Raw genomic sequence first — 27,740 nt, forward strand, 5'->3', positions numbered from 1 at the left:
TTATTTTTGTGAATTTTATATGCTCTATGCTCGGGATGTTTTGGATAGGGTTTCAGACTTGCCTGGTGATTATGGTTAATCAGTGGGTTAAATGGTGCATCTGGAATGTCACGGGGAGTAATTCATCAATCAAAAAGGAAGAAAATATTATCAAACCTCAAGAAAGAAAAGGTTGATATAGGTCTCCTACAGGAGATACACTTATTGGATAAAGAACACTTGAAATTACGACAGGGAAGAGATTATTTTCCATTCTCTCTTTCTGTGCAAGGAAAAACATTTTGGTAAACTGGGTGGCTGACTGCCCCCCTGGACTTTCAAATTGACACAGAATAATCATGGAATACATTCCCCCTGACTTCCTTACAAACATGGTGCACCAAAAAACCAAATTATTCCATAAAATATGGCAGCCCTTCTTGAATTACACAAACACAGATATTTCGGCCATCCTAACAAGGGCTTTTATTTAATTGAGATGGCGAACCTGGCTGGTCCAGGGCCCTTTGGGAGAGGAATCCCGCACGAATATGGGTTTTGTTACGATCTGATGTTAACACATTCCGAGCATGCATATCACTACCCAATTTCTGTGTTATCCGTTGTTTTTTTTTCTCTTGAATAATGTAAGAGATTAATTATACACTCTGGTTAGTTGTAGGTTAGATGAGTAGTTAGTTGAGTTTTGTTTTTTTTCTCTCGTTTTTTTTTCTGTTTGATAGATTTTGGTTATTATTTATTTAAGATTTAATTGTATATCAATGAATATACTTGGGGTTTTTTATTTTTCTTTTGTAAACTTGTAAAGACATGTTAAATTTTCAATAAAATGTCTATTAAAAAAATCTTACTTAGCGAAATTGAGGGCTGCAGATGCTGGAGATTAGAGTCGAGAGTGTGGTGCTGGAAAAGCACAGCAGGTCAGGCAGCATCCGAGGAGCAGAAGAATCGACGTTTCAGGCAAAAGCCCTTCATCAGAAATTTTACCCATAACCAGGGTTAGGCTAGCCAGTATATCGTGCCTGAAGATAGGAAGTAGCGGGATGATAGGCTGGACAAGATCCACTGCCATTGTTCAGTATTGCCAAAATCACCCAGACTGTGTGAAGGGGTCAGAGAATTGAATCTCCAGGGAGTTTAATTATTGAAATTGAAATTTACTACCTTTGAAATATGCTTTGACTGTCAATTACATTTGAATTTTGTTGATGCTAGCTGGTTTGTAACAGGACAACTTTTACATTTTAACTGGCAGTTTCATTCCACTGGCACTACAAAGATTCTTTCAAAAAGTTATTCATCGTGAGGGCTTGTAACATAATCAACTATAAAGAAGAATGGTCACTTTGGTAGGAGACTGACAGGTAAAAGGACCATTTAAACCACAGAGTCAATGACTTCAGGAAGAAGACGGCACGGTGGCACAGTGGTTAGCACTGCTGCCTCACAGCGCCAGAGACCCGGGTTCAATTCCCGCCTCAGGCGACTGACTGTGTGGAGTTTGCACGTTCTCCCCATATCTGCGTGGGTTTCCTCCGGGTGCTCCGGTTTCCTCCCACAATCCAAAAGATGTGCAGGTCAGGTGAATTGGCCAAGCTAAATTGCCCGTAGTGTTAGGTAAGGGGTAAATGTAGGGGTAGGGGTATGGGTGGGTTGCGCTTCGGCGGGGCGGTGTGGAATTGTTGGGCCGAAGGGCCTGTTTCCACACTGTAAGTAATCTAATCTAATTAAAAATATATATTGTAGAAGGGATCATCATAAATACAAAATACAACACAACCTTTACCTGAAGGGTTACCAAATCAATCACGTTCCATTTCTCATGTTGTTCTAAATCACAATATGTGTGCATTTTCATTCTTCATTATGAAGTAGAAGGAACAATGATTCAATTCTCTGTTTGAACAGTCGTATTGTCTGTACATGTAGTGCTGCAGGGCATGAAATCTCAGAGTGATGCTCCATGCACAGCTTACAAAACTATTTAAAACTGCTGAGCTTGAATATCTAGATAACATCCAATCACAGCGGACCTGAAGGTGGTGCCCTAAAATATTGATAAACTTCCAAAGAGGACTTCTAGGCAGTTAATTAGGAGCATGTAAGCAAAGAGAGAAGAATAAAGGTTCTAGTTACAAGAAAAACCACCGGAAATACTTCCCTCTTGGCAAGTAAACAACAGCTTTATGACATTAGTTGTTTCTACACATAAACAACTAATGCAGTAAACCCTGAATAAACAACTAATGTCACAAAACTTTCAAGTCCTTGGATAAACACAGGAATGTATTTTCATTTAGATTTGTTTACAGGAACATAAAAATATATCAGGAAGAAAAACAAAGTATTTACATGTTCATAGAAAACTTTGCAGCTCAGAAATTGTTCCTTGTTTTTATAACTTTTTTCGCTTGAGGATTTTTATTTCTGTACAGTCTTGGTAGGTGTTTCTTTATGTTCGGTTAAATGGCATTTATAAAGACAGGAATTATGCACTTTTTTAATGCTTTAAAAATATTAAAAGTTTTTTATGCATAATTGTTATGTTATGAAACTTTAAGTTCTTAAATTCTGAGGTCAAAACGGGAAATAAAGTGACCCAGTAATGGAGATATCAAACAACAGTAACAGTGGAAACAAAGTACTGAGATTTCAGGGAAATATAAAGGCAAACAGTTGAGGAGGATGAGTTTCTGGTGGAAGAATCTAATGTGGTGGTTGCCAGGATGATTGGTGGCAAATATCATGTTGCAACTTTACAGAGACTAATATTGGAGGGAAAGTGAGGGAAGGAAAGGACAAAGTGTTTTGGAAAGTATAGACCTGGTGCAGATGCCAGCAGGGTGGAATGGCAGAAGGTAATTTATCCAAAATAACCCACTTCAAAACCCTATTTGAAGGAATAAATAAATGAAGATGTTTCACAGGTTTCATCAGTTTTATTCAGGTATAATTAAAGCTTAGGAAGCTGAGAGCTCCCCATAGTTTTTGCCATGGAAATATCTCAGCCAGGTTTGAATTGCTAACCAATTAACATTCTTTTGGCCTGTAGAATAAGGTGTCGTCATCACTTGAAAGTTAGCATTCTTGTGTTGGCCCCGATGACAGCAAAGACAAAATACTGCAGCCGAATGCTGTCTTCTGAGCAATATTCAAGTTGTGTACCACTAAGCGACAATTCTGATATTCTGCTTTGTGTTCACAAAAAGCATGGGCTCAATGTACACAAACATACTTTTACAATATTTTGTTCTTCCTTTTCTCAACTGAGCACGTGGACAGCAACCTGCCCATTAGTTTCACTTTGGTGATCAGTGTCTGAAAATGTACACAAACACTTGCAAGTTCAAAGTGCACTTTGAATTTAGTACAACACAGTAACCAAAACCCTCACTCAGATATTTGGAATTGCAACAAATTTAAATGAAAACACATCTTTGAAATATCTCATGCATAATAATATATTAACCTAATTTTGCAAATACTTTATTAGTTTAGTTCTGCAACCAAAAGCCTTACGCAACAGGGGGGAAAAAGAGCCTCAAGCAACACAAATAAAGCAAACTAGTGCAGGGTGATAGGAATTCCACTAACTCAGTGTTGTCAGTAGTTCATTAACTTCATGCAGGGTCAACAATTCTAAAATCAAGAGCAAGCACAATATGATCAAGCAGTATTAATGCAAAATTCCAATTGGTTTTACACCAGTTGGCTGCAGCAATTACAGCCAGAAGTTGCTCTGCCTCCTTCCAAGCAAAGGAATGCTACTATAAGTCACCTTCCCTTCACCTCCCTTCCCATTATATTCTATTAATTTAAATTTAACTTTAATTAGCTTTTTTTGACTTTTTCCCGCAATTTTGGAACAGAGAATTACAATTAATATCCCAATAAATATTTTAACCATGACTTTAAAATTACTTCTTGCAATTTCAATGAGGGATACCAGCAGTGGGGATGAAACATCACCTCGCTCCAGTAAACACGGTCAGACTAAATGAAGTGCTGCCTATTCTTACTTAACAATGTACTTCTACCATAACACACTTGGTCAAGTGGCTTTTCAGTGAGGTTTAGTGTAGAAGTAGGAGAAACCTTGCTTCAGTGAGTCAGCTCCATGACAAATGGGTTATGACTGTGCATGTCTCATTGTCCACATACCAACCAATACAGAAAGAAGGCTTTAAGATCATTCTCAGCTCTGACAAGACTTTTCAATATTTGTGGAAGTAAAAAAAAATTGAAAACTGATTTTACTGAACAAAACAGCATTCTGAAATCACAAACAATATGTGGTACACTAATACATATCTTTAAAGTATCAATAACTTCTGACAGAAAATGAGCCATTATATATAGTCATTGCAATGACTATATATAATGGTTATGACCAGGTGAGGAGGGACAGAATAACACTTGAATTCTCCAAAACCTTGCTTGAACCTCCTTTAAGAGGTTTCGGCTTTGGAATTTAAAAAGAATGCATTTTGTAATTCTGCAAGAGACCCACTATTTATGTGAAGTTGTGAAGAACATACTCAGACAGGTTTCCTCAGGTTAAGTAAAGGAAAAGATAAACTTATTGCTACAATTTTTCTGGCTAAGACTGAGTATTGCAAAACTATTCATATGGTCATACACATTCATCTGGGCCCACGGACACAAAAACATGGTTTTTTAGAATAAACTAGGCCTACAATGAGTTTATAATCATCTGCGGTGGTGAGAGCAGGCAACTTGAGGTCTCCTGGCATCTGTGGCAGTGTGGAGTGCAGGGAGATAGAGCCCAAACACAGAGAAAATTGAACTCTTGTGGGGAATGAGAGCCCAACATGGCTAAACACTTAAGAAGGACTGCAATGTTGAACTTTTACCTTTATTTCTTTATTTTTCTGTTTTCTACTTAGGTACCTTTCTACTTAAGATGATGCCGGGAATGGTGACATTGTACACTTTTCACTGTACTCCTGTAATTGAGTACATGTGACAATAAAATCCAATTCTAATTCTATACAGTTAGTGGTTTGTGACTGGTGTTGATGCAGTGAGCTCAATGTTGTGGTATTTAGTTCTCCTTAATAAAATTGCATGGAATAGATTTCCACATTTTAATAGATCTTGGTTCACATCACTGACTTTCTGTCAGGGATGATCACTTTTACAGAAATGAACATACTGCTTCCAAAGAGGGGGCTGGGGTGCGGTGGGGAAGTTTCTCACCTTGTCTTCAGTACAGCTTTGTCCTAATCTCTCACATGCTTTGCAAGAAGTGCTTGAAGTATTGCTAATTTGGATATTCCATAAAGATTTAATTGGTTCCTGTCTGCAGCAATTATTGCTTCAAAACAGGTAATTGCATTTAGATACCTCACCTCAGAAACATTTGAAAAGCTTCTGGATGGTATTAACAGTAGGAGATCGGTCTTTCATGCTCCCCAAGGGTTTGACTGTCTGTTTTCATCCTACTTAGTAGAACACAAAATTGTGCAATCTCTAATAATTTGTCTACTTGGTAGCCTGCTTTATTTGAAATATTGTTATTTGTCTATAGAGGGTTTTAGTCTTTTCAACACAGGAAAAGGAAAATTATAAATGGTGTCTTTAAGACAAGAAAAGAAATCCTTGTGACAACACTCAAAATAACAATTGATTGCTTTATTGGATGACCAATAATGGAAATTTGTCTCTGATTCTGTGTGTGATGCAGGAATTAAAGCTGGTTTTATTCTTACTACAAACACTCAGAAGGCACAATTTCATTAAATTTCCAAAACACGGTACAAACATTGCTAGCTATAATAAAGATGCATCTTTTAATCTAAAATTAAATACATAACTAAAAGATAAAGCCTGAAGCCATAGCTTTCAGGCACTGTAAGAGGTAAGCAAGTCAAAATTACTTTAGATAATGAAAAATAACCTTCAAGACAACTCAGAAGTTTCTTTTGAAACAAGGCAAAAATTCCATCAGAGATTTGTGTCAAAGACATATGTAAAAATGTCAAAGTCCTTTTCACTACCAACAGTATCTTGTCCTTGTACTGTTCTGATCCTCAATACAGTCAAGCAAGGAAGATTAGAATTAAATACAGAAAGGTTTGAGGAATTCTTTCAATATATGAGGTTTAAACAATACTGAAATGATGAGCATCAAAGTTTATAAAACTCATTAAAAGTTGCTAAGTTTACAATGTGAAAGGAACAGCTTCTGAAACACCTGAGAGCAACAGCATTACGCAAGGCAAAAATAACAGTGAGGTAAAAGTGAGGACTGCAGATGCTGGAGATTAGAGTTGGGAGTGTGGTGCAGGAAAAGCACAGCAGTTCAGGCAGCATCCAAGGACCAGGAAAATCCATGTTTCGGGCAAAAAGCCCTTCATCAGGATGCCCTGAAGGGATTTTGCCTGAAACATCTATTGTCCTGTTCCTCGGATGCTGCCTGACTAGCTCTGCTTTATCAGCACCACACTCTCAAAACATAACAGTGAGCTAACCCATGGTTTGGCTGCACACCCAGGGTATTCGTCAAGTGGGCAGATAGATTCAGGTCAAAACTCCAACATTATGAAATTCTGTTCTTTGTTAGCTGTGCAAGAGATGAGGTAATACATATGTCAAATGTAGATGAGGATAAAATAAACTGCAGAGCAGATATCAGCCCCACTGTGTCAGAACTTTCCTGGCGGTCATACGCAAGGCAAAATGATCTTACAGCACATAAAAACAAACATTGCTGGTTCCAAAAAACAAGTAAAATTTTTTTTAAAACGAGGACATTTAATTTCTCCTTTCCCGTGACTCTCCAATGCTCCTTAATCTTATTCTGCTCTTATTCATAGTTGCACTAATATTGATGCCATTGCCTGTGGTCTTTCTACTCCAACGTCCTTTCTTTTTGGACAAAACCACCATTAAGTCATCGAGTCATAGAGATGTACACCAAGGAAACAGACCCTTCGGTCCAACCTGTCCATGCCGACCAGATATCCCAACATAATCTAGTCCCACCTGCCAGCACGCGGCCCATATCCCTCCAAACCCTTCCTATTCATATACCCATCCAAATGCCTCTTAAATGTTGCAATTGTATCAGCCTCCACCACATCCTCTGGCAGCTCATTCCTTACCCATACCACCCTGTGTGTGAAAAAGTTGTCCCTGAGGTCTCTTTTATATCTTTTCCCTCTCACCCTAAACCTATGCCCTCTAGTTCTGGACTCCCCAACCCCAGGGAAAAGACTTTGTCTATTTATCCTATCCATGCCCTTAGCCCCAGCCTGTTCAGCCTCTCCCTATAGCTCAAATCCTCCAACCCTGGCAACATCCTTGCAAATTTTTTCTGAACCCTTTCAAGTTTCACAACATCTTTCCGATAGGAAGGAGACCATAATTGCACGCAATATTCCAACAGTGGCCTAACCAATGTCCTGTATAGCCACAACATGACCTCCCAACTCCTGTACTCAATACTCTGACCAATAAAGGAAAGCATACCAAACGCCTTCTTCACTATCCTATCTACCTGCGACTCCACGTTCAAGGAGCTATGAACCTGCACTCCAAGGTCTCTTTGTTCAGCAACACTCCCTAGGACCTTACCATTGAGTGTATAAATCCTGTTAAGATTTGCTTTCCCAAAATGCAGCACCTTGCATTTATCTGAATTAAACTCCATCTGCCACTTCTCAACCCATTGGCCCATCTGGTCAAGATCTTTGCTGTCCACTACACCTCCAATTTTGGTGTCATCTGCAAACTTACTAACTGTATCTCTTATGCTCGCATCCAAATCATTTGTGTAAATGACAAAAAGTAGAGGACCCAGCACTGATCCTTGTGGCACTCCACTGGTCACAGGCCTCCAGTCTGACAAACAACCCTCCAGCACCACCTTCTGTCTTTTACCTTTGAGCCAGTTCTGTATCCAAATGGCTAGTTCTCCCTGTATTCCATGAGATCTAACCTTGCTAATCAGTCTCCCATGGGGAACCTTGTCGAACGCCTTACTGAAATCCATATAGATCACATCTACTACTCTGCCCTCATCAATCTTCTTTGACACTTCTTCAAAAAACTCAATCAAGTTTGTGAGACATGACTTCCCACGCACAAAGCCATGTTGACTATCCCTAATCAGTCCCTGCCTTTTCAAATACATGTACATCCTGTCCCTCAGGATTCCCTCCAACAACTTGCCCACCACCGACGTCAGGCTCACCGATCTATTGTTCCCTGGCTTGTCTTTACCGCCCTTCTTAAACAGTGGCACCATGCTTGCCAACCTCCAGTCTTCTGGCATCTCACCTGTGACTATTGATGATACAAAAATCTCAGCAAGAGGCCCAGTAATCACTTCTCTAGCTTCCCACAGAGTTCTCGACACTGACCACTTCCTTGCATCATTCATGATTCACATTCTCATCGCACCTTGTAACTTCAAATCCATTGGAATCCATTAAGAAACACGTCAAGTGACTTGCAATCTTAACTTTTAAAATTCCCAACATACTCTGAGTACTTTGTGTGAGACCCCTGCAACCTTCAACTTGCTCAACCACTCCATCTCCAACTTTGATGTGCCTGACCCCAGTAAATTTAAATTTCTTCGTTTCCAGTTGTTCTTCCTGGTAAAGTCCAAATCAAGGGGCTAAAATCTACAAGCCCCTTGATTTTGGCAAGTGGAAGGGAGGCATGCAAAGTAGGGTAGGTGTCCATTCCACCACCCGGGGTCTATTATGTTTAAAATGAGATCATTATTGATCAACAGAACTAATTTAAAGCTTTCAAATCTGTGCTCAACGTTATATGTTATGTGAACCCATCACATTTTCACCTTTTGTTACAGAACAAAAGCAGCCTTAAAGTCAGAAACAAGATACTCTTTGATAATTTCCATGTTACACTATATTCCTGTTTGACCTTTCAGTATTTGGTATGATCATCCTCCAATGGGGCTATGCCATTGCCCAGCCCTGGGAACTCCAGCACCCCCTCCTCTGTATAGCTGAATCCATTAACACTGACTCAGCCTATGGGAGGGTTTGGCCATTCCTAGTGGAAGTATACATTTAATCTCTGAAGACAACAATGAGCAGTTGTATTCAGTGTATTGCTTGGACAGGGATAAAGGATACAGCTAACTAAGGAAGTGAGTATAGTTGTTGTCAGCACAGTGTTTGACAAGTAAAAAGAAGAGGCATGACAACATCAGAGCACATACATTACTACTGATAGGGACAGTAAGGACTGCAGATGCTGGAAGTCAGAGTCAATAGATGTGAAGCTGGAAAATCACAACAGGTCAGACCGCATCCAAGAAGCAGGAAAGTCAACATTTCAGGCTGAAATCCTTCTGATGATAACCAGCAGGTAACTAACCTCACTGAGCTGACATGGTCCCTGGGCTTCTCTGAACTCCAGTTTCCCAGCTGCATCGAACTATGAATACCGTCTGGGGGCTTCCTTGAGCCCCAACTCTCAGCTGCACCAAGTAGCTCTTGGAACTTAAAGGAACCGCCAGCTCTTCAAAGCTAAGAGCAGCACTTCGGTTGCATGGTGCTACCTTCTCTTGGTCTTGACTTTCTCCGCACCCCAATGTTTCTCAGTTACACCAAGCAAATAGAGCTTGTGGGCTTCTTTACCTCTGTTCTCTGCTTCATTTAAGGTTTCTGGTGTTTTTGTTAGCCCTAACCCCATCGAGTGCACAGCAGTACACTTAGATGCATGCCATCCTTTTCAGTTTTCTCCTTGACTGGCCAACTGATCTCAGAATCGTTTTCAGTTGGATTGTTTGAGTGACCTATTAACACGTTTCCAGATTCCATTACTAGAGAATCAAATACAAATCAGCAATGATACATCCTGTGCCCGAATGGTACAATGGCTATATTTATTGGGATTGCCATCACGAGGTGGTGCAGCAATAAACCCATGCACTAACATTGCTTGGCAGTGGCATGGCTGAAATAAAGATGTACTTCCTCTATAATTGCAATGCAGACTCAATAAAATCAACGGACACTTCACCTCCTGCTGCAATGATTGTTAAAACATTTCAAAATGAAACGGAAACTTTGAAAGAGGCAAAACATAGAAATCAAAGTAAAGCTTGGTGGATCACTGAAAAAAACTTTGGGGAAGTGTAATCAGCTTTCTGGGTGCAACACCTGTCTTTTTAGCAGAAACAAACAAGCAGTTTAACATTGTGTCCACATTTTCTACACTTGTTCAAATGCACCTGACAAAAAAGACTGTATTGTAGTGAAGACTGTATTGTAGTGAAATGATATCCTTGGCTCTGCCTGCAAGTAGGTGCCAGATTTCACAGTACACAGGAACACACAAAATGGGTTGGATCATTATTGCAGTGAAACTGTTAAACAAATTCTTCTAATTTTGAATCTGTTGTGACCATTACAGGAGATAACACCATAGTAGTACAAATTAGCAATGTTGTTGTGTTTGTACTTACATTTAACAATTGACTTTTGTAGTTGGAGTAAGTTAAATGAGCAAGAGTAATTCCAGAGTAATAAGTTAAATGAGTAAGAGTAATAACACACATACCAAGCTTCAAGTCAGTTAAGATATTACCAAAGACTAATGAACTTCTCAAGTAAATACTAAATTGTGCATGTGTGGATGCATAGCGTGGGGGTGGGGTGTGTTGGAATGCATTAAGAAACACAACAATTGATATGAACTTGATGGTGCGTTTGAACTTGGAAATACCTGGCAGCCAACCAAGGTGTTTGATCACAGAAATTGTGCTGTTATCTTTGTCTTGTTCTAGAAATTAGATCACTTTCCTTTGGAACTTATTTTCAGCACTCACCCTTCTTTTCCTCGGTTGTAGATTGCAAGCTCATCACCAATCCCTTCCTTTTCTTTGAAAGCTTCCCAGTCGATCTTCGATTTTTCTAGGGTGCTCAACTTTTGTTTCTTTCCCCCAATCTTTCCGAGAACGCTACCTAACCCACTTTGCCTCTTCACTCTGCATTTAGAAGACAAAAAAAAAAGAACACATAGTCAGAATACAGCAGCTGTGATGCAAACAGCACATCAGACACTGAAGTAATCATTCACTGTGCACCAAAATATCAGCCTAGATTTTGTGTTCAGTTTGCTGAATTAGGGTTGGGAGCCATAACCCTAACGCCTTAAAGCAGAGTGCTTCCTCTAAGCCAAGTTTAACATCCAGCCATAGCCATACTAAATTGAAGATTGGCTCAAAATAGCTACTAAAGTAGCAATTAAGCAAACATAAAAAGAATATATCTCTTGTACCCCTTCATTGCTACCAGCATTTCTTCTCAGTTTTTCTTGTTTTTATTGATGGTCTGGCTACTACACTGCAGCATCAATCTTGTTCCTTGATTGAAACAATGTGATAATGCCCAAATGCATAAATGTGTCTTATTTAAATATTTGTTTGATCAATTTAAAGTTTCGCAAGGAACATTAAGTAGCTACAGATAACCATTATGAAATACTTTTAGAAGTTGGCATTAAAGCAACTAACTTAAATCCATTTTATTGAAAAAGTACGCCAGGGACAAATCCCAAAAGCATAAAAAAACCCAATGCCCCAACAGAATAAACAAATTGAACTGATACTCTGTGCTCTGTCCAGGCCAATTCTGCCGACTTCTGTGTTACTGCTTGATGCTCTCTCATCTTAAAATAAAAATGCATTTGTGGTTGGTGACTTGAACATTGGATGGTTCTTGCCAAAATACACTGTCAGACAGATGAGGGGGGAATTGGAGAGGTACTGTTCATAATTTTCTAACTTTCCTTATATACAGGGCCAATGCCAGAGGACTAGAGTCATACAAATGTTACATTTTGTTCAAAAGAAGTGTGTAAGAATAAACTGAGCAACAGTAAGTCAGTCAATTTAGACAACTACAAGGTTTATAAAGTCATGAGGGCCTTAAATAAGGTGAATAGACAAGGTCTTTTCCTCAGGATAGGGGAATCCAAAACTGGACAGCATAGGTTTAAGGTGAGAGGGGAAAGATTTCAAAGGGACCTGAGGGACATTTTCACACAGAGGGTGGTGCATATATGGAACAAGCTGCCAAAGGATGTAGTAGAGGTGAGTACAATTAGGACATTCAAAAGACATTTGGACAGGTACATGGATAGGAAAGGTTTAGAGGGATATGGGCCAAATGCAGGCAAATGGGTCTAATTCAATTTAGGAAAGCTGGTCAGTTCGGACAAGTTGGGACAAAGAGTCTGTTTCTGTGCTGTATGACTCTAAGTCTGTGGGCAAGTTCCTACAACCAATAATGTGGGACAAAATAAACAGTAACTTTGATAAGGGTGAATTCATTAATAAAAGCGGTTAATTAAGGAAAATCAACGCAGATTTGTTAAAGTCAGAGTTTGTCTAACTAACTTGAGTGAAATTTTGTTGAGGTAATGAGTTCTAATGAAGCTAGAGTTTCTGGTTATCTGATTTTAATCCACCACAATTTCACTATATATTGCACCCAAAGTAGTGTGGGATCATGTTCAAATAATGATCAGAATCAGTGAGTGGCGAAAACAGACTCTTTTATTCAGAAATCACAGCACTAGAATTGAGGTGGCAATAGAACCCTGAAATACAGTTCTTACAACAGCCACTTTATACACAGTTCTTACATATATTAAAATTCCATTACTATAGTGTTACTTTTTTTTTATCTATAGTACGCAAAGTTTTGAAGGGCTTCCTTCTGATCTGGGAGACAGGAGATGGGTTAAAAAACGTGCTAAATGCTGGCTGTTATTTCTGGTGGGATTAAGGATGTCTGTCTGGTTTGGTTGCATAACCAAGTGGTGTTAGTTCTTTTGTCTTTTAACACAGTAAATGTTAGCAAGAATACTAGGCCAATAGGCTCTAAATAAGTTAGAAATCGTACCTGTACTTAATAAAAGAATAAAGGATATTAAACGGATTATTGCAGCTGGGTTGTGAGATTTATTTACTATTTGCTAGTATGAGTTTCATTCATTCATGCAATTTCATGGAAGTGGTGTTTTGTAGTTTAGTTCCTTAAAGGGATAATGTCCCAGTTAAAAGGTATTTAACAGGTACTTACCAATTGGGGAATCTATTCAGGTCCAGGAGATACATGGTAAGGGCTGATTAATATTACAATATTTCATGGAGACTTGATTGGGATGGCATTGTTCTGTATGCTACATTTGTTCAGAGGTAAACACAGCCTGTAGCAAGGGCTGTTAAGGTATGAAAATGCAGTAAAATATAGCAAGCTGGTGAATGAGTTAATAAAGATAACCTATAACATATTCTCTCATAACACAAAATCTCACAGTAGTATCCATAAATTAATTTCCAAATGACACCTATTCTTTTCCATGACCATTGTCAGGAGGTGAAATGTCAGGTAAAAAAGGGTTCTTCCTACGGACTGACCCTTTTCTATGATAGCTAAATATTTACCATAAGTTTTATGTTTTTGCTTTCGTTACAAATTCTAAAACTTTCAGCACCACATAGGACTCTTCAGAATGAGGAGACAACTTAATCATAGCCACCCACTTAATCCATTTGTTCACTGAGTAAGATCAGTTTTGTCTCACATTTCATTTTATTCCATTTGCCTAACTCAAATCACTAACTCAAAAGATATGGTTATGAATGAGTACTATTTATTACTGAATATTGGTCACAAACATAAAGATAATTATTATTTAAACCATGGAAAGCATCCATCTCAATACAGCAGCATTCATGCTCTGAATGAGGATTTTTTTCTATAGCACAATCAACACTATAGCCACTCTGTTCACACATGTAAAAGGGAAAAAGATTTTGTAAATTCATCAGATCCATCTGCTACAATTAATGTTTCAAACTAGAACCAATCCATTAGAATCTGATCATAACCTCTAACCAAACTGTCCATTGCTCAGACAGGCAGACCTACTTCAGTGATCAAATCCAGCCAAAAGATTTTGGCAGCTGACATCCTATGACAATAACTTGTTAAACTATAAGCAGTTATCTCATGCTACATGAATGACAGGACAAAAATAAACTACAAATCTCCATTCCTTGTTTTCAAAGATTGCTCAATTATTTGATAGAAAATGTAAGGATGAGAAACAATTTTTAGTATAACAATGATTTTTTTTATTCATATGACTACCTTGTAGGATGTTGTTCAAATTTAATAATGACACTAAAAAGAAAAAAATACAAAGGTGTTTAACAGTACAAGCTAAGTAACCTCTCAAAATGTTTAATGTTAAGATTTTAAACAAGCTACAGGTACCAATAAACACAATGAATATGCTTTACTTGCAAACATATTTGCAAAGTAACTCTTTGCTAACATTCTAGCTAAATATTATGGCATAATACTGCATTTAAACACAATTCACTGTGTTCTTGGTGCACTAACAGTGATTTTATTCAACTTGAGATTCTGGAGAAGTATGGGAAGATTTCATTGTAATTCAGTTTATAAAGAACATGATGATTTTGCTACACATACCATACCAAATAATTCTTCCTATCAGTCACTGGAAACAGCTGTTTGAAAATCAAATAAACAAGGTTTTTTGAAACCCATTAGAATTATAGAATTACAAACAAATGTCAGCTCGGATCATTTGGTACAACTCTTGCTTTAGAGTCTGAAAATTGTGGGCTCAAATCCCATTCCAACTGTAGTAAAGAACGAAGGGAACACTAAATTATTGGACGTAGTTCGAGTCAACTGTCTTTTGTGGTTTTTCAGGCTGATATGAAAGGTCCCATTATGAATAGGAGTTTCTTCCAGTATTGTGGATAAAATGCTTCCCTTAACTGTCACTTCACTACATACAAAATGCTGACCTTGTTTGCCTATGTAACAGCGACTGTAATCAAAAGTATTTCATTGCCTATTAGAGGCTTTAGGATGTCTGAGACAACGGAAAAATGTTACATATATGTCAGTTGTGGATTGAATGTTAAAGACCTAATATGGATTCCTGCACCATGAATGCAATTATACTTCTGCATTCAAGTAATGAGGAAATCATGGGATACTCTATCTTTCCAAACTATCCCAAGTCCCATAAACTACCCTGAAAATGCACAAAACTTCACTCAGAATCAGAACTGTGGCTCTTTGATGTAGCAGGCAACAGACGAGACAAAGGAAAAATGTGACACACAAAAAATACAAAACTCAGCCAGTGAGTCAGCATGAGAGTGAAAGAAAAGATTTTGGAACACTATTGCAAAGAGTTGGTTTCAAAGAGTCAGGATGCAGGAATCATGAATGGCTCCATCCTCACTTATTTATGTAAAACCATCAAGTTAAAGACAGAATCTTAGAAACTAACACATGTTCCTCTAGTTTAGTTAGGGATTGAAAGCTTCCACTTTACAAATATTGATCAATATTATTTAAGAAACAAACAAGGAAAGTAGAAAAATATTAAGATCCATTGAATAGATTCTCCAATTAAATTAGACCCTTAGGCTGATACATTACAATGCAGCAAAAGTCTCTGCTGACAATAACGGCTGTGTAGTAGCCCCAAGATCTCTGAAATAAGTTGAAATGAAGAATGATAAAGCTTAACACACTCAAAAATGAAAATATATGGGTGAAGAGAAAAAAGACTGTTAAACAAAGTTGGATTTTTTTTTTAAAAATCAAATTTATATTGCCCATGCACTTACGTATTTCAAAAAAGGACAGAGGTGCACATGAGCAGTTGTAATTTATCTCGAGCAAACACTTTTTACAAACCAATCCGCATCTTCAAAATGTATTTTTTCTCCCCCAAAAAAGTGTCAATCTCCACAGGATCAGCTCCCCATCCACCAATTTAACACATCTGCATTCTCAGCATCAGTGCACAGTGGCATCACTGCATATTATCTACAAGATGCAGCAACTCTCCAAATCCCTAAAAGGCCAAAGGCAGGAGAAACACTGGCAACTGCCTGGTTCCCTACAAGCCACACACGTGACTTTGAAATTATATTGCTGTTCCTTCACTGTCACTGAGTCCAAAGCCTGTAACATCCTTCCTAATGACACTGTGGATGTACCCACATCAAATGGGCTATACATGGTCCAAGAACACAGCTCACTACCACCTTCTCAAGGTTAATGAGGAATGGGCAATAAATGCTGGTCTTGAAAGTAATGTCCATATCCTATGAATAAATTTTAAAAACTTTCTCTAGTCTTGCTCTTTTATATTGAATATCACTATCTGCTTTTGTTTTTATCACATATTGCCTCTGGCCATTCACTGCACTGTTTGTTCTTTCCATAACCTTCATATAGAAATCTGTTTGATATAATGACCTCTACAAAGCAGGAAAGGATTTTTCAAAAAACAAAACAGTAATTTTGATGAAACACATATTGATTTAAAATGGTACATCGTCTGACTCACCATGAACAAATGCCATGAAGACATAATATACTACTAACAAGTTAACTCATATCATGCCCACAGGAGTTACTGAAACCCTGGTCAAAGAAGTAGCATTTAACAAGGGGAAAGAGACAGTAAGGTTTATTAAGGGAGTTTGAAGTCCAGGCAGCTGAGTGCACATCCACCAATGGTGTAGCAAAGGAATGGTGTGTTACACAATGAATCAGTGAAATACCATGCATTGATCCAACTGACAAATCATATCACACATGGAGAGTGAGGTACTGGTCGTAAAATTAAGTTATTCAAAATTTTACATACTATGGCTGAAACTGGTCTCTCTACATCAACTGCATTTTAAAAATAATTAATGTTACAGTGGTATGCAGCAATCTGGAAGAGCTTTGATATGTTTAAGATTTACCATGTACCTTGACAGATGCACACTTAACAATGACAATTAAAGGCTAAATTTCTCATGTGACTCCAAGTCTGCACAGTAAATCCATACTCTCAAGAGTAATTTGTGATTCAAAATGTTAAAACCATCAGAGAAGGCTTCATAAGGTAAAACTACTTTGTTACAATAATTCTTCTGAACTACCATTTAATGACTGAACTTTACTCCGATGTCATGTTTGCGATGACTTGATTTGTCCCACTTTCTTTATGCCTTGTTGACTCTTAACAGTGTTTTAGAATGGTCATAGTGCAGAAAGAAGCTTGCTGATTTACATTGAATGTGTTGTGAAACCAGGAGTCAACTTAAAACGATCACCCTTTTTTTGTTCAAACCCCTTCATGGCCTCACCCTTCTAACAACTTTTAGCCCTATAACTCTGGTTTCTCGCCCTTCTATCACTTTCAACCATAGGATCTAGAACATAATTAAACATAACTCAATCTTACAACCAGCACCTCGCCTTCCATGTGTGATGTGATTTGTGTCAGTTAGATAGTTGCATGGTATTTCAATCATTCATTGTGTAAAACACCATTCCTTTGCTACACCATTGGTGGATGTGCACTCAGCTGCCTGGACTTCAAGCTCCCTTAATAAACCTTACTGTCTCTTTCCCCTTGTTAAATGCTACCTCTTTGACCAAGGTTTCAGTAACTCCTTCTAGAATTCTCTTTGTCTCAAGTCAACATTTGTTTGATTAATCTTCTGCATGTATCTGGAATGTATTGCCACACTAAAAAACACATATAAAATGTTTTTGTTGTTATTGATTGAAATAAAACAAACTCCCAGAGTTGTTCATGTATTCTCTGCCAACACAAAAAGGTACATAAAGCTCCTGTGATTAAAAATAGACTGTCCCCAGTGATATGTTACTGAGAAGTAGGATGTAGTTTTGGCATTCAAAAGATGCCAAGCAGGTTACTCATATCCACCCTAACTGATAAAAAAAAATCAAAGTCAGTGCTATCTGCATCCTTCAGGCTTTCTGAAAACCCATGTCTAGTCATAACAGCAATAGCAAAGTCTGCACATATACTACACTTCTGCATTCAGTTTTGACTTCTGTTTGGGCATAACTCAAAACTGATGATATCTTGTGGGACAGCACATATTCAAATGGATTCTTTTTAAGACAAGTAGACCAAATGAAAAACAATTTTTCTTCAAAACATTCTTCCAAACCCAATAAGCATGCGTTTATGTACCAGTCAATAATCTGTCTGAATCACTTTGCTGACTGACACATCAAAGCACTGTCCGGATTATGCTGATCTTTCAAATTTGTATCGTGTTTGACAGACCATGTAAATGAAGGCAGTGAGCTGGATTTGAGCAAATCTAAGTGATTATGGTGATCTTGGATCTGAAGCCTGTTTCACACTTCCCCAAAAATGTATACAGTTAGTCCTTTAGTTTACAAATAGCTGTGACAATAAACATCTGACACAAAAGAAGGCAAGTTAAAATTTGTAATGCATGCCTCAAGGCAAATCAATTAAATCTAAACTGAAATAAATCTGACAGCAGAAGCATATAAAATAATTTTAAAAAGGTGTAACCATCTTTTAACTTCATAACCAACTTTTTCATTCACAAGTGTTAAATGAAGGACAAATTGATTTCATACCCATTTAAATGATTCCCTTATTCCGTGGAATAGAATCAGGCATAACACTGAATGATTGCCATGAAGAGATTCTAAAGATTTTTTTTGTGATTCTTTTAAATGATAGATAATATGAAGAGATAGACGGGGATATATTTGAGATGATAGATAATGGACTCAGGATAAATACTCTGTACTTCACTTTACACCCTGGAAAGACTAAACCATTAAGTAAACATGACTCTCATGAGCTACCACAATTCATTCCAATATTTCCAAGTTAAACTACAAATCAATGTTTCAGTTCAGTTGAACACTTCTGTGCAACATTGAAGGAATGTTACACAGTCAGAGATGCCTTCTTTGAAATAAAATACTAAACTGAGACAATGCCATTCTTAAGAAACACTATTTGAAGAGAAGAATGGGAGTTATTCCTCGTAATCTGACCAGTATGTATTCCTCAGTTAACATTACAAGAGCATTTCTGATTGTTATTGCATTACTGTCTGTGGGAGCTTACTGTGCACAAGTTGGCTGCTGTTTTTTTTCTATATTACAACTGTGACCACACTTCAAAAATACTTCATTTGCTGAAAAGCAGTTTGGAACAGCCTGAAATCACGAAAAACCCTACAGAAATAGAAGCCTCGTTATTTTACGGGATTGCAATGGTTTCTTTGACAAGCTAGACTTCGAAACTGCCATTTTCAACTACTTATGAAAACAACTGTACTGTTCCAGGGAGCAGCGGTGATCTATAAAACACATCTTCTACAAGTTGACAAAAAGTTCTACTAAGTAATGTATAGTCATTTTTGATTGTTCAGCGGATGTACTGAATGAAAACATATGTTGATATTTCAGATGTTCATCTCATTATATGTTACATTGGTTTCGGGATTTGAACATTATGAAACATTTTGTCATATTGAATACATATTTTATTTCTTTGGGGTTACAAATCTTTTTTCCTCATGCTCAATTCTGATGAAATGCCAACAGATTATATTTTGAAAAATATTTTTGATGAAAATACTTGCATTTACATAATGTTCTCAGCACTTTCCATCAATACCTTATGTCTCACGACAATTTCTATTGTTTATAGGAAAACACAAAATCCCTCAAACACCAAACAAGCGATTAGATAAACTAATTTTGTTGGTGTTTATTGAGGGAAATGTTGGATCAAGCTACACGAAGGACTCTCAGCTCCTATTCTTTTAGGAAGATTTATGTCTTCATTTAAATTCTTTATCTATAAGGAAGATCTGTGATTGAGTGGAAGGAGACAGTGTACGTTAACTGGAAGGTAATCGAATTGGCAAGATTGAATTTGTGGTATTGTAAGGGTCAGTGTTGGGTCCTCAAGTATGTATTCACTGCATCCATGGATAAGTTAATTGATAGAATGCAAAAATCACCACTCCAAATTAGCATATGACATAAACACAGGTGGCATTGGAAGCAGTAGAGATGGAATTATAAAATAAGTGTTAATAATAGATTCAATAAATGGGCAAATTTATGGCAAATCAATTTAAAACAGGCAAATATGAGGATATTTGGTTTAAATCGAAAAAGGTGAGAAAAGTGTACTTTCTCAATGGTGAAAAACCAGAGGCAACCAATATTCAGAGACTTGGAAGTCCAGATAAACAGATCACTAAAATATAATTAACACGTAGAGAAAACAATCAAAAACGCAAATGAAATACTGGCCTCTTCATCCAGAGGAACAGAATACAGATATGTAAAAGTCATTTTTATTCAACGCCCTAGGCAAAAGTGAGGACTGCAGATGCTGGAGATTAGAGTCAAGATTAGAGTGGTGCTGGAAAAGCAAAGCAGGTCAGGCAGCATCCAGGAAGCAGGAAAATCTACGATTCCTGATGAAGGGCTCCTGCTCGAAACATCAATTTTGCTGCTCCTTGGATGCTGCCTGACCTGCTGTGCTTTTCCAGCATCACTCTAACTTTATTCAAAGCCCTAGTCCGACCACACTTCGTGTACTGTCAGCAATTCTGAACACACCCAAACAAACATACATGTACCTTAGAAGGAGGGCAATATAGATTCACGAGAATGATACTGAACTCCACGAGTTAAATTACTAGGAAAGAAACTAATAGAATCATGGATATGTACAGCACAGAAACAGACCCTTCAGTCCAACTTGTCCATGCTGACCAGATATCCTAAGTTAATCTAGTCCCATTGGCCAGCACTCGGCCCATACCCCTCTAAAGCCTTCCTATTCATATACCCATCCAGATGCCTTTTAATTGTAGTAATTGTACCAGCCTCCATCACTTTCTCTGGCTCCCTGAACTTAGATGGTTTTGGGATGATTTGTTTAAAGTTTTCAATTAATCAGAACAGATAATTTCTCCATATTTCCAGCTGTTTGGGGTGAAGGGCCAGAGGGGTAGCATAAAAATTAGGGCTATTCTTTTTAGGACCATCATTCAGAAATATTTTTTCATACAATGGACAATGGAGGAATGGCTCTTAGTTTCTTTAAAACTATTTTACTTTGCTTAATTTAAAAAATAACGAACACTTTGTTGGATTGATGCCAGCTGAGCACAATTTCTGGAAAAGTCTGATCAACAATGCGCAAGGGACAAAATCACGCATCATCTTCCAGGAACAACATAATCCTTGAACTGGAAAGACTTTTAAGTCAAACCAATACAATGGAACATTAGATGAGGCGACTACTCAGTCAGTTCAGAACAAAGGAAATAACGAAACATATTGTACATGCGACAGTGGTAATAGTCTCAGCACTTAGATCCTAAAGGGTACAACAGTTTTTGGTAAATGGCTTCAAAACCACCTTGATAGCTGAGTACCTTAACCTGGAGCTTCAGATGTATGACTGAAACTGGTTTATTTGATTAGTCTTTAAGTGTACAGCTTCAAGTTTTTTCCTTAGTCTGCTTTTCTCAAGAACAAAGTTGTTTCTGACTTAGATGCCTCTCTTGAATCCGATTTTTGGAAAGAATTGTGTAGTTCACCTGAAAAGTGATCTAATTTCTTAATGTTGGTGTCATATCTGACCAGAGATGAGCTTCGGATCACATTCAACTAAGTCTCAAACCGCCTATTCCTACCTCCGTGACATTTCTCAGATATAGCACATAGAGTCATCGAGTCATAGAGATGTACACCATGGAAACAAACCCTTCGGTCCAACCCATCCATGCCGACCAGATGTCCCAACCCAATCTAGTCCCACCTGCCAGCACCTGGCCCATATTCCTCCACACCCGTCCTATTCATATACCCATCCAAATGCCTTTTAAATGTTGCAATTGTACCAGCCTCCACCACATCCTCTGGCAGATCATTCCATACACGTATCACCCTCTACGTGAAAATGTTGCCCCTTAGGTCTCTTTTATATCTTTCCCCTCTCACCCTAACCCTATGCCCTCTAGTTCTGGACTCCCCGACCCAGGGAAAAGACTTTGTCTATTTATTCTATCCATGCCCCTCATAATTTTGTAAACCTCTATAAGGTCACCCCTCAGCCTCCGACGCTCCAGGGAAAACAGTCCCAGCCTACTCAACCTCTCCCTATAGCTCAAATCCTCCAACCCTGACAACATCCTTGTAAATCTTTTCTGAACCCTTTCAAGTTTCACAACATCTTTCCAACAGGAAGGAGACCAGAATTGCATGCAATATTCCAACAGTGGCCTAACCAATGTCCTATACAGCCGCAACATGACCTCCCAACTCCTGTATTCAGTACTCTGACCAATAAAGGAAAGGATACCAAATCCTATCTACTATCACTATCCTATCTACCTGCGACTCCACTTTCAAGGAGCTACGAACCTGCACTCCAAGGTCTCTTTGTTCAGCAATACTCCCTAGGACCTTACCATTAAGTGTATAAGTCCTGCTAAGATTTGCTTTCCCCAAATACTGCACCTCGCATTTATCTGAATTAAGCTCCATCTGCCACTTCTCAGCCCTTTGGCCCATCTGGTCCAGATCCTGTTGTAATCTGACGTAACCTTCTTTGCTGTCCACTACACCTCCAATTTTGCTGCTGAGACTCTCATCCATGCCTAAGTTGCTTCCACATTTGTCTATTCAAATGAACTTCTGGCTAGTACTCCCTCTGTAAAGCTGAATACACTCAAAGTTTTGCTGCAATGTCATAGTGGCACTAAATCCCCATTCCTCTCCCACCCCATGCTTGCTGACATGCACTGGCTCCCAATCAATGAATGAATGGCTTTTAAAATCTCTCATCCTTGTCACACCCCTGTGCATCTCTGCAATCTGTTGCACAACACCATAATTCAGGTATCAGCACTCATCTAACTTTGGCCTCCTGAGCATTCCTGATATTAATGTCCCACCACAGGTGGCTTTGCCTTCAGCTGCCTTGGCCTTAAGCTCTGGAATTCTATTTCTACGTCACCGTGTCTCTCTATCTCCCTTTATTCTTTTAAAACATTGATCAAATAATAGAAATTTACAATATTGAAGGAAGCCATTTGACCCATCATGTCTGTACCGGCTCCAGGAACAGCTATCCAACTAGTCCCACTCTCCAGCCCTATCTCAGTAGCCTTCTAAATTCCATTACTTTCAAGTATATATCCAGCTCGTTCCTTAAAGCCTACCTTTGACCACACCTTTGGTCATATGTTTGAAAATCTGAAAGTGACCTGGTGTCATTTTTGTTTTATTAGAGTACTGAGAGCCATCTTGGGGAGTTTTATTATGCTAAAAGCACCATATAAATGAAGATCTTTTTGTTAAAACTTCTTTTATGCCGAGTGATTGGAATGTGGAATCTGCTACCAAATGGAGTAATTGAGGTGAATAACAGGTATATATTCAAGGGGTAACTAGATGGAGAAAGTTATGTTGACAGGGTTAATCAAAGTAGTGTAGGAAAAAAAGCCTATGCGGAGCATAAATCACAGTAATAGAGCATGTGAAACAAATTGTCTATTTCTGTGCTGTTAATTCTACTGAGCATGGTCACAGTGTTGCCTGAAAGTAAATACCTATTAACATAAACACTTTTGAAATTTGCCAGCAACCGTGATGAGGTGCAGCTCTGAAATGAGATGAATCACTTGAAGGACACATGACAATGTAAAATCAATATTTTAATGATCTGAATCACAGTGATGTAAGTTTGGGACACGTTATACAGTTTAGCATCCAGATAGAGTTCCATAGGTGGAAGGTGGAAGAAGAAGAGTTATGTAGAGTTCTGTTCTCCATATAGAATTGCCAACTGTTCAAACTAATGTGCACCATATGCAGTAAAGACGGTTAACAAAAATGCGTAAGATTAATTATTAGCTTAGCGTTTCTGAAATACATGCTGGAAATACTTAGCAGATCAGACATTTCGTCAAAATGGAAATCAGAAAAATGTTAGGGATGTAACAGGTTTTAAGCAAACACAGAAGCAGGGAAAGGCAGGTAGAAGATCAAATGGGAAGTTTTGTGATAGGGAAGGCAGAAGAGATGGAATAGCCAAAAGAATGGTGGCGAATGACAAAAGATGTTAATGCAGGCAACTGGATGCTCAGGGTCATGTTGCAAATTGAAATGGAGAATGGAGTAAAGCTACCATCTAATCTAAGCTTGGTCTCCCCACTGTAGAAATAATTTCTTTGTCAGATAGAAATATAGCACATTAAATTGGAATACATGTAAGTAAATTGTTTCAGCTGGAAGGAATGCTTGGGGCTCTGGACAACTGAAAAAGTGAAGGCAAGGGTTGCATCTCCTGTGCATCTCAGGAATGAACAAGGTGGGGTCATAGGAGGGTCAGCCCTTTCAGAATGCTGAAGGAGGAGAAAGTGTGTTTGTGGTGGGATCACACTGGAGAAAAATAAATGGCAGATCATAATGATGCATTGATGTGGAAGCTGGTTCGGTGACAGAGGAGGATAAGGGGAACCCAATCTTGGTCCTGGGGCGAGGGGAAAGGTGAGGGCAGAAGCTGGGAATGAGCTGAGTTGGGCAAACGTAAAGTGTATCAGATGGTTTGTCAGATCAGATGTGGAAGAGACAGAGTAAATGGGCGAATGGAATAGAAGGAAACAAAGTAGGATAAAGTATAAGAGTAGGGAGTTGGGAGTCAATGGATTTAGAGTAGATGCTCGTTTTAGGATTTCCCTGCAATCTATCTTTGGTTTGCTACACTGCTATACTGATGTAAATAAACTTGAGGATCAGCAATTTATATTGTGATGCGGTACAATTTTAGATCATAATCACTGTCTTCTTTTTATGATAGTAGACTGGAAGGCTGGAAGAACACAGCAAGCCAGGCAACATCATGAGGTGGCGAAGTCAACGTTTCAGGTGTAACCAAAAAAGGGTTACACCCAAAACAATGACTTCTCCACCTCCTGATGCTGCCTGGTTTGCTGTTTTCTTCCAGCCTCCTGCCTGTCTACTTTGGACTCCAGCATCTGCAGTTTTTTTTGTCTCTAACCTTTTTTATCGATAGCAATTGGTAAAGATTCTGCAATTGCCATTTACACCTTCTCTAGATTCATCTTTCAGTTGTTCCATTCATGTTTCTTTTGCCTCTCAAAACTATCACCATTTAATCTCTGCTAGCTTCTACTGTTGCACAGTCCTTTCCCAGTTTCTGTATTTACTTAAGTTGTATTTAAGTACTTACCTCAAAGCCAGCGGTCTTTTTGCAGCAGAGTGCAGCTGGAGCTGGGTGGAAGCGAGGTCGGAGCACAGACTCTGTTGGGAAGGTTAGTGAGTTCTATTTAAGTAGGTGGTATTCTAGAACACACAGTGTGCTGTGTGCGTGATGTGGGAGGTCAGGGACACTGGTGGTGTCTATGACTCCTCTAGCTGTGGAAAGTGTGTACACATTCAGCTTCTGAAGGAGCATGTTGCAGCACTGAAGAAAGAACCAGATGACCTCAGGCTCATCCGAGAGAACGGGAATTCTCTGGACAGGACCTTCAGCGAGGTCATTACACCTAGCATACCAGAAGAGAGAAGAAGGGAGATGACGATGAGGAAGGAAGAGCTGATTCAAGTACAAGAGACCCCGGGTGAAGTACCTCTCTTGGAAACTGTCGAGACAGATGACACTGCCAGTCCAAGAAGTGGACAGGTCTGCCAATTGATAATTGGCGTGGAGGCAGAGCTGAGGAGTCAGACATCATGCAGAGCCGTGGTAATAGGGGACTCCATAGTGAGAGGGGCTGAAAGGGGTTTCTGCGGCAACAGGCAGGATTTGAGGATGGTGTGTTGCCCACCTGCTGCCAGGATCCAGGACGCCAGAGACAGAGTGCAGGGAATCCTCAAGGGAGAAGGTGAATAGCCAGAGGTGGTGGCGCATGTTGGAACAAATGACACTGGGCAGAGGAGGAGGGACATTCTACAGCAGGACTTCAGAGAACTTGGAAGGCGGCTGAAAAGCAGGACTTCCAGGGTGGTTATCTCCGGTTTGCTTCCAGCTCCTCCGGCTGGAAAGGACAGGAACAGGGAGATAATGGAGAATGTTTGGCTGAGGAACTGGTGCAGGAAGCAAGGATTTAAATTCTTTCATCACTGGGGAATGTTTTGCGGTAAGGATAAATTATACAAGAGGGACGGGTTGCACCTTAATAGGTGGGGGACCAAAATTGTGCAGGCAGGTTTGCCACTGCAACACAGGTGTGTTTAAACTGAGAAGTGGGGGGGGGAGGGGACAATCTGGAAATTTAAGAAGGAAGTTAAAGGGAAAGTGAGAATAAGAGAAATTAAGAAAGACAACAGAATCAATGGAGCAGAAAACTCAAGGAGGGATCACACAGTATGGTCAAGTGAAATAGGGATTGATAGGAAGGGTGAGGGGAGTAACTAATTAAAAATATTATATATGAATGCACAAAACATAAGAAATAAGGGGATGAGCTTGAGGCTCAGTTGGAAATTGGCAGGTACAATATTGTGGAGATAACTGAGACATGGCCTCAAGTGGACAGGGCCTGGGAAATGAATATTCAAGGCTACACATGCTATCAAAAGGACAGACCGACGGGCAGAGGGGGTGGGGTGGCTCTATTGGTGAGGAATGATATTCAGGATTAGAGTGGTGCTGGAAAAACACAGCAGTTCAGACAGCATCCAAGGTGCAGGAAAATCAACGTTTCGGGCATAAGCCCTTCATCAGGAATACAGGCAGAGTGCCTGAAGGGTGGAGGAATAAATGAGAGGAGGGTGGGGAGAAAGTAGCATAGAGGTTGAAAGTAACATGCGAAGATTGTTAGGGTGGAAGGTGGGCACCAGGGGGGTTCTGTCCTTGTCATGGTTGGAGGGGTGGGGTCTGAGGGCGGAGGTGCGGGATGTGGACGAGATGCATTAGAGGGCATGTCTAACCACGTGGGAAGGGAAATTGCGGTCTCTAAAGGAGGAGGCCATCTGGTGTGTTCTGTGGTGGAACTAGTCCTCCTGGGAGCAAATGCGGCGGAGGCGGAGGAATTGGGAATATGGGATGGCATTTTTGCAGGAGGTAGGGTGGGAAGAGGCATAATCCAGGTAGCTGTGGGAGTTGGTGGGTTTGTAAAAAATGTCGGTGTCAAGTCCGTCGTCGTTAATGGAGATGGAGAGGTCCAGAAAGGGGAGAGAGGTGTCAGAGATGGTCCAGGTAAATTTAAGGTCAGGATGGAATGTGGTGGTGAAATTGATGAATTGCTCAACCTCCTTGCTGGAGCACGAGATGGTGCCAATGCAGTCATCAATGTAGCAGAGCAAGAGGTGGGGAGTGGTGCCAGTGTAATTACAGAAAATGGACTGTTCTACGTAGCCAACCAAGAGACAGGCATAGCTTGGGCCCATACGGGTGCCCATGGCTATCCCTTTGGAGGAAGTGGGAGGATTCGAAGGAGAAATTGTTAAGGATGAGAACCAGTTCGGCCAATCAAATGAGAGTGTCGATGGAAGGGTACTGTTGGGGACATTGGGAGAGGAAGAAACGGAGGCCCTGGTCATGGCGGATGAAGGTGTAGAGGGATTGGATATCCACGGTGAAGATGAGACGTTGGGGGGCGGGGAAACGGAAGTCTTGGAGGAGGTGGAGGGCATGGGTGGTGTCTCAAACGTATGTGGGGAGTTCCTGGACTGGGGGGATAGGACAGTGTCGAGGTAGGTAGAAATGAGTTCAGTGGGGCAGGAACATGCTGAGACAATGGGTCGGTCAGGGTGGTCAGGCTTATGGATCTTGGGAAGAAGGTAGAACCAGGCATTGCGGGG

At 39.5% G+C, this 27,740-nt stretch overlaps 1 protein-coding gene across 2 annotated transcripts in view; it reads right to left on the bottom strand.

The window, feature by feature from the left end:
* The window catches only part of cfdp1 (chromatin remodeling protein CFDP1), a 191,595-nt gene that overhangs the window by 37,211 nt on the left and 126,644 nt on the right, over positions 1 to 27,740 (bottom strand). For both annotated transcript variants that reach the window (XM_043707045.2, XM_043707044.2), the window contains exon 6: positions 10,835 to 10,993. In XM_043707045.2, the coding sequence (XP_043562980.2) occupies positions 10,835 to 10,993 (159 nt within the window). The remainder of the gene's footprint in view (positions 1 to 10,834; positions 10,994 to 27,740) is intronic.

The sequence above is a fragment of the Chiloscyllium plagiosum genome, unplaced genomic scaffold (genome assembly GCF_037043375.1).
Source record: "Chiloscyllium plagiosum isolate Xiang-an unplaced genomic scaffold, Cpla_swu_hap1 HiC_scaffold_17, whole genome shotgun sequence".
NCBI lineage: Eukaryota > Metazoa > Chordata > Chondrichthyes > Orectolobiformes > Hemiscylliidae > Chiloscyllium > Chiloscyllium plagiosum.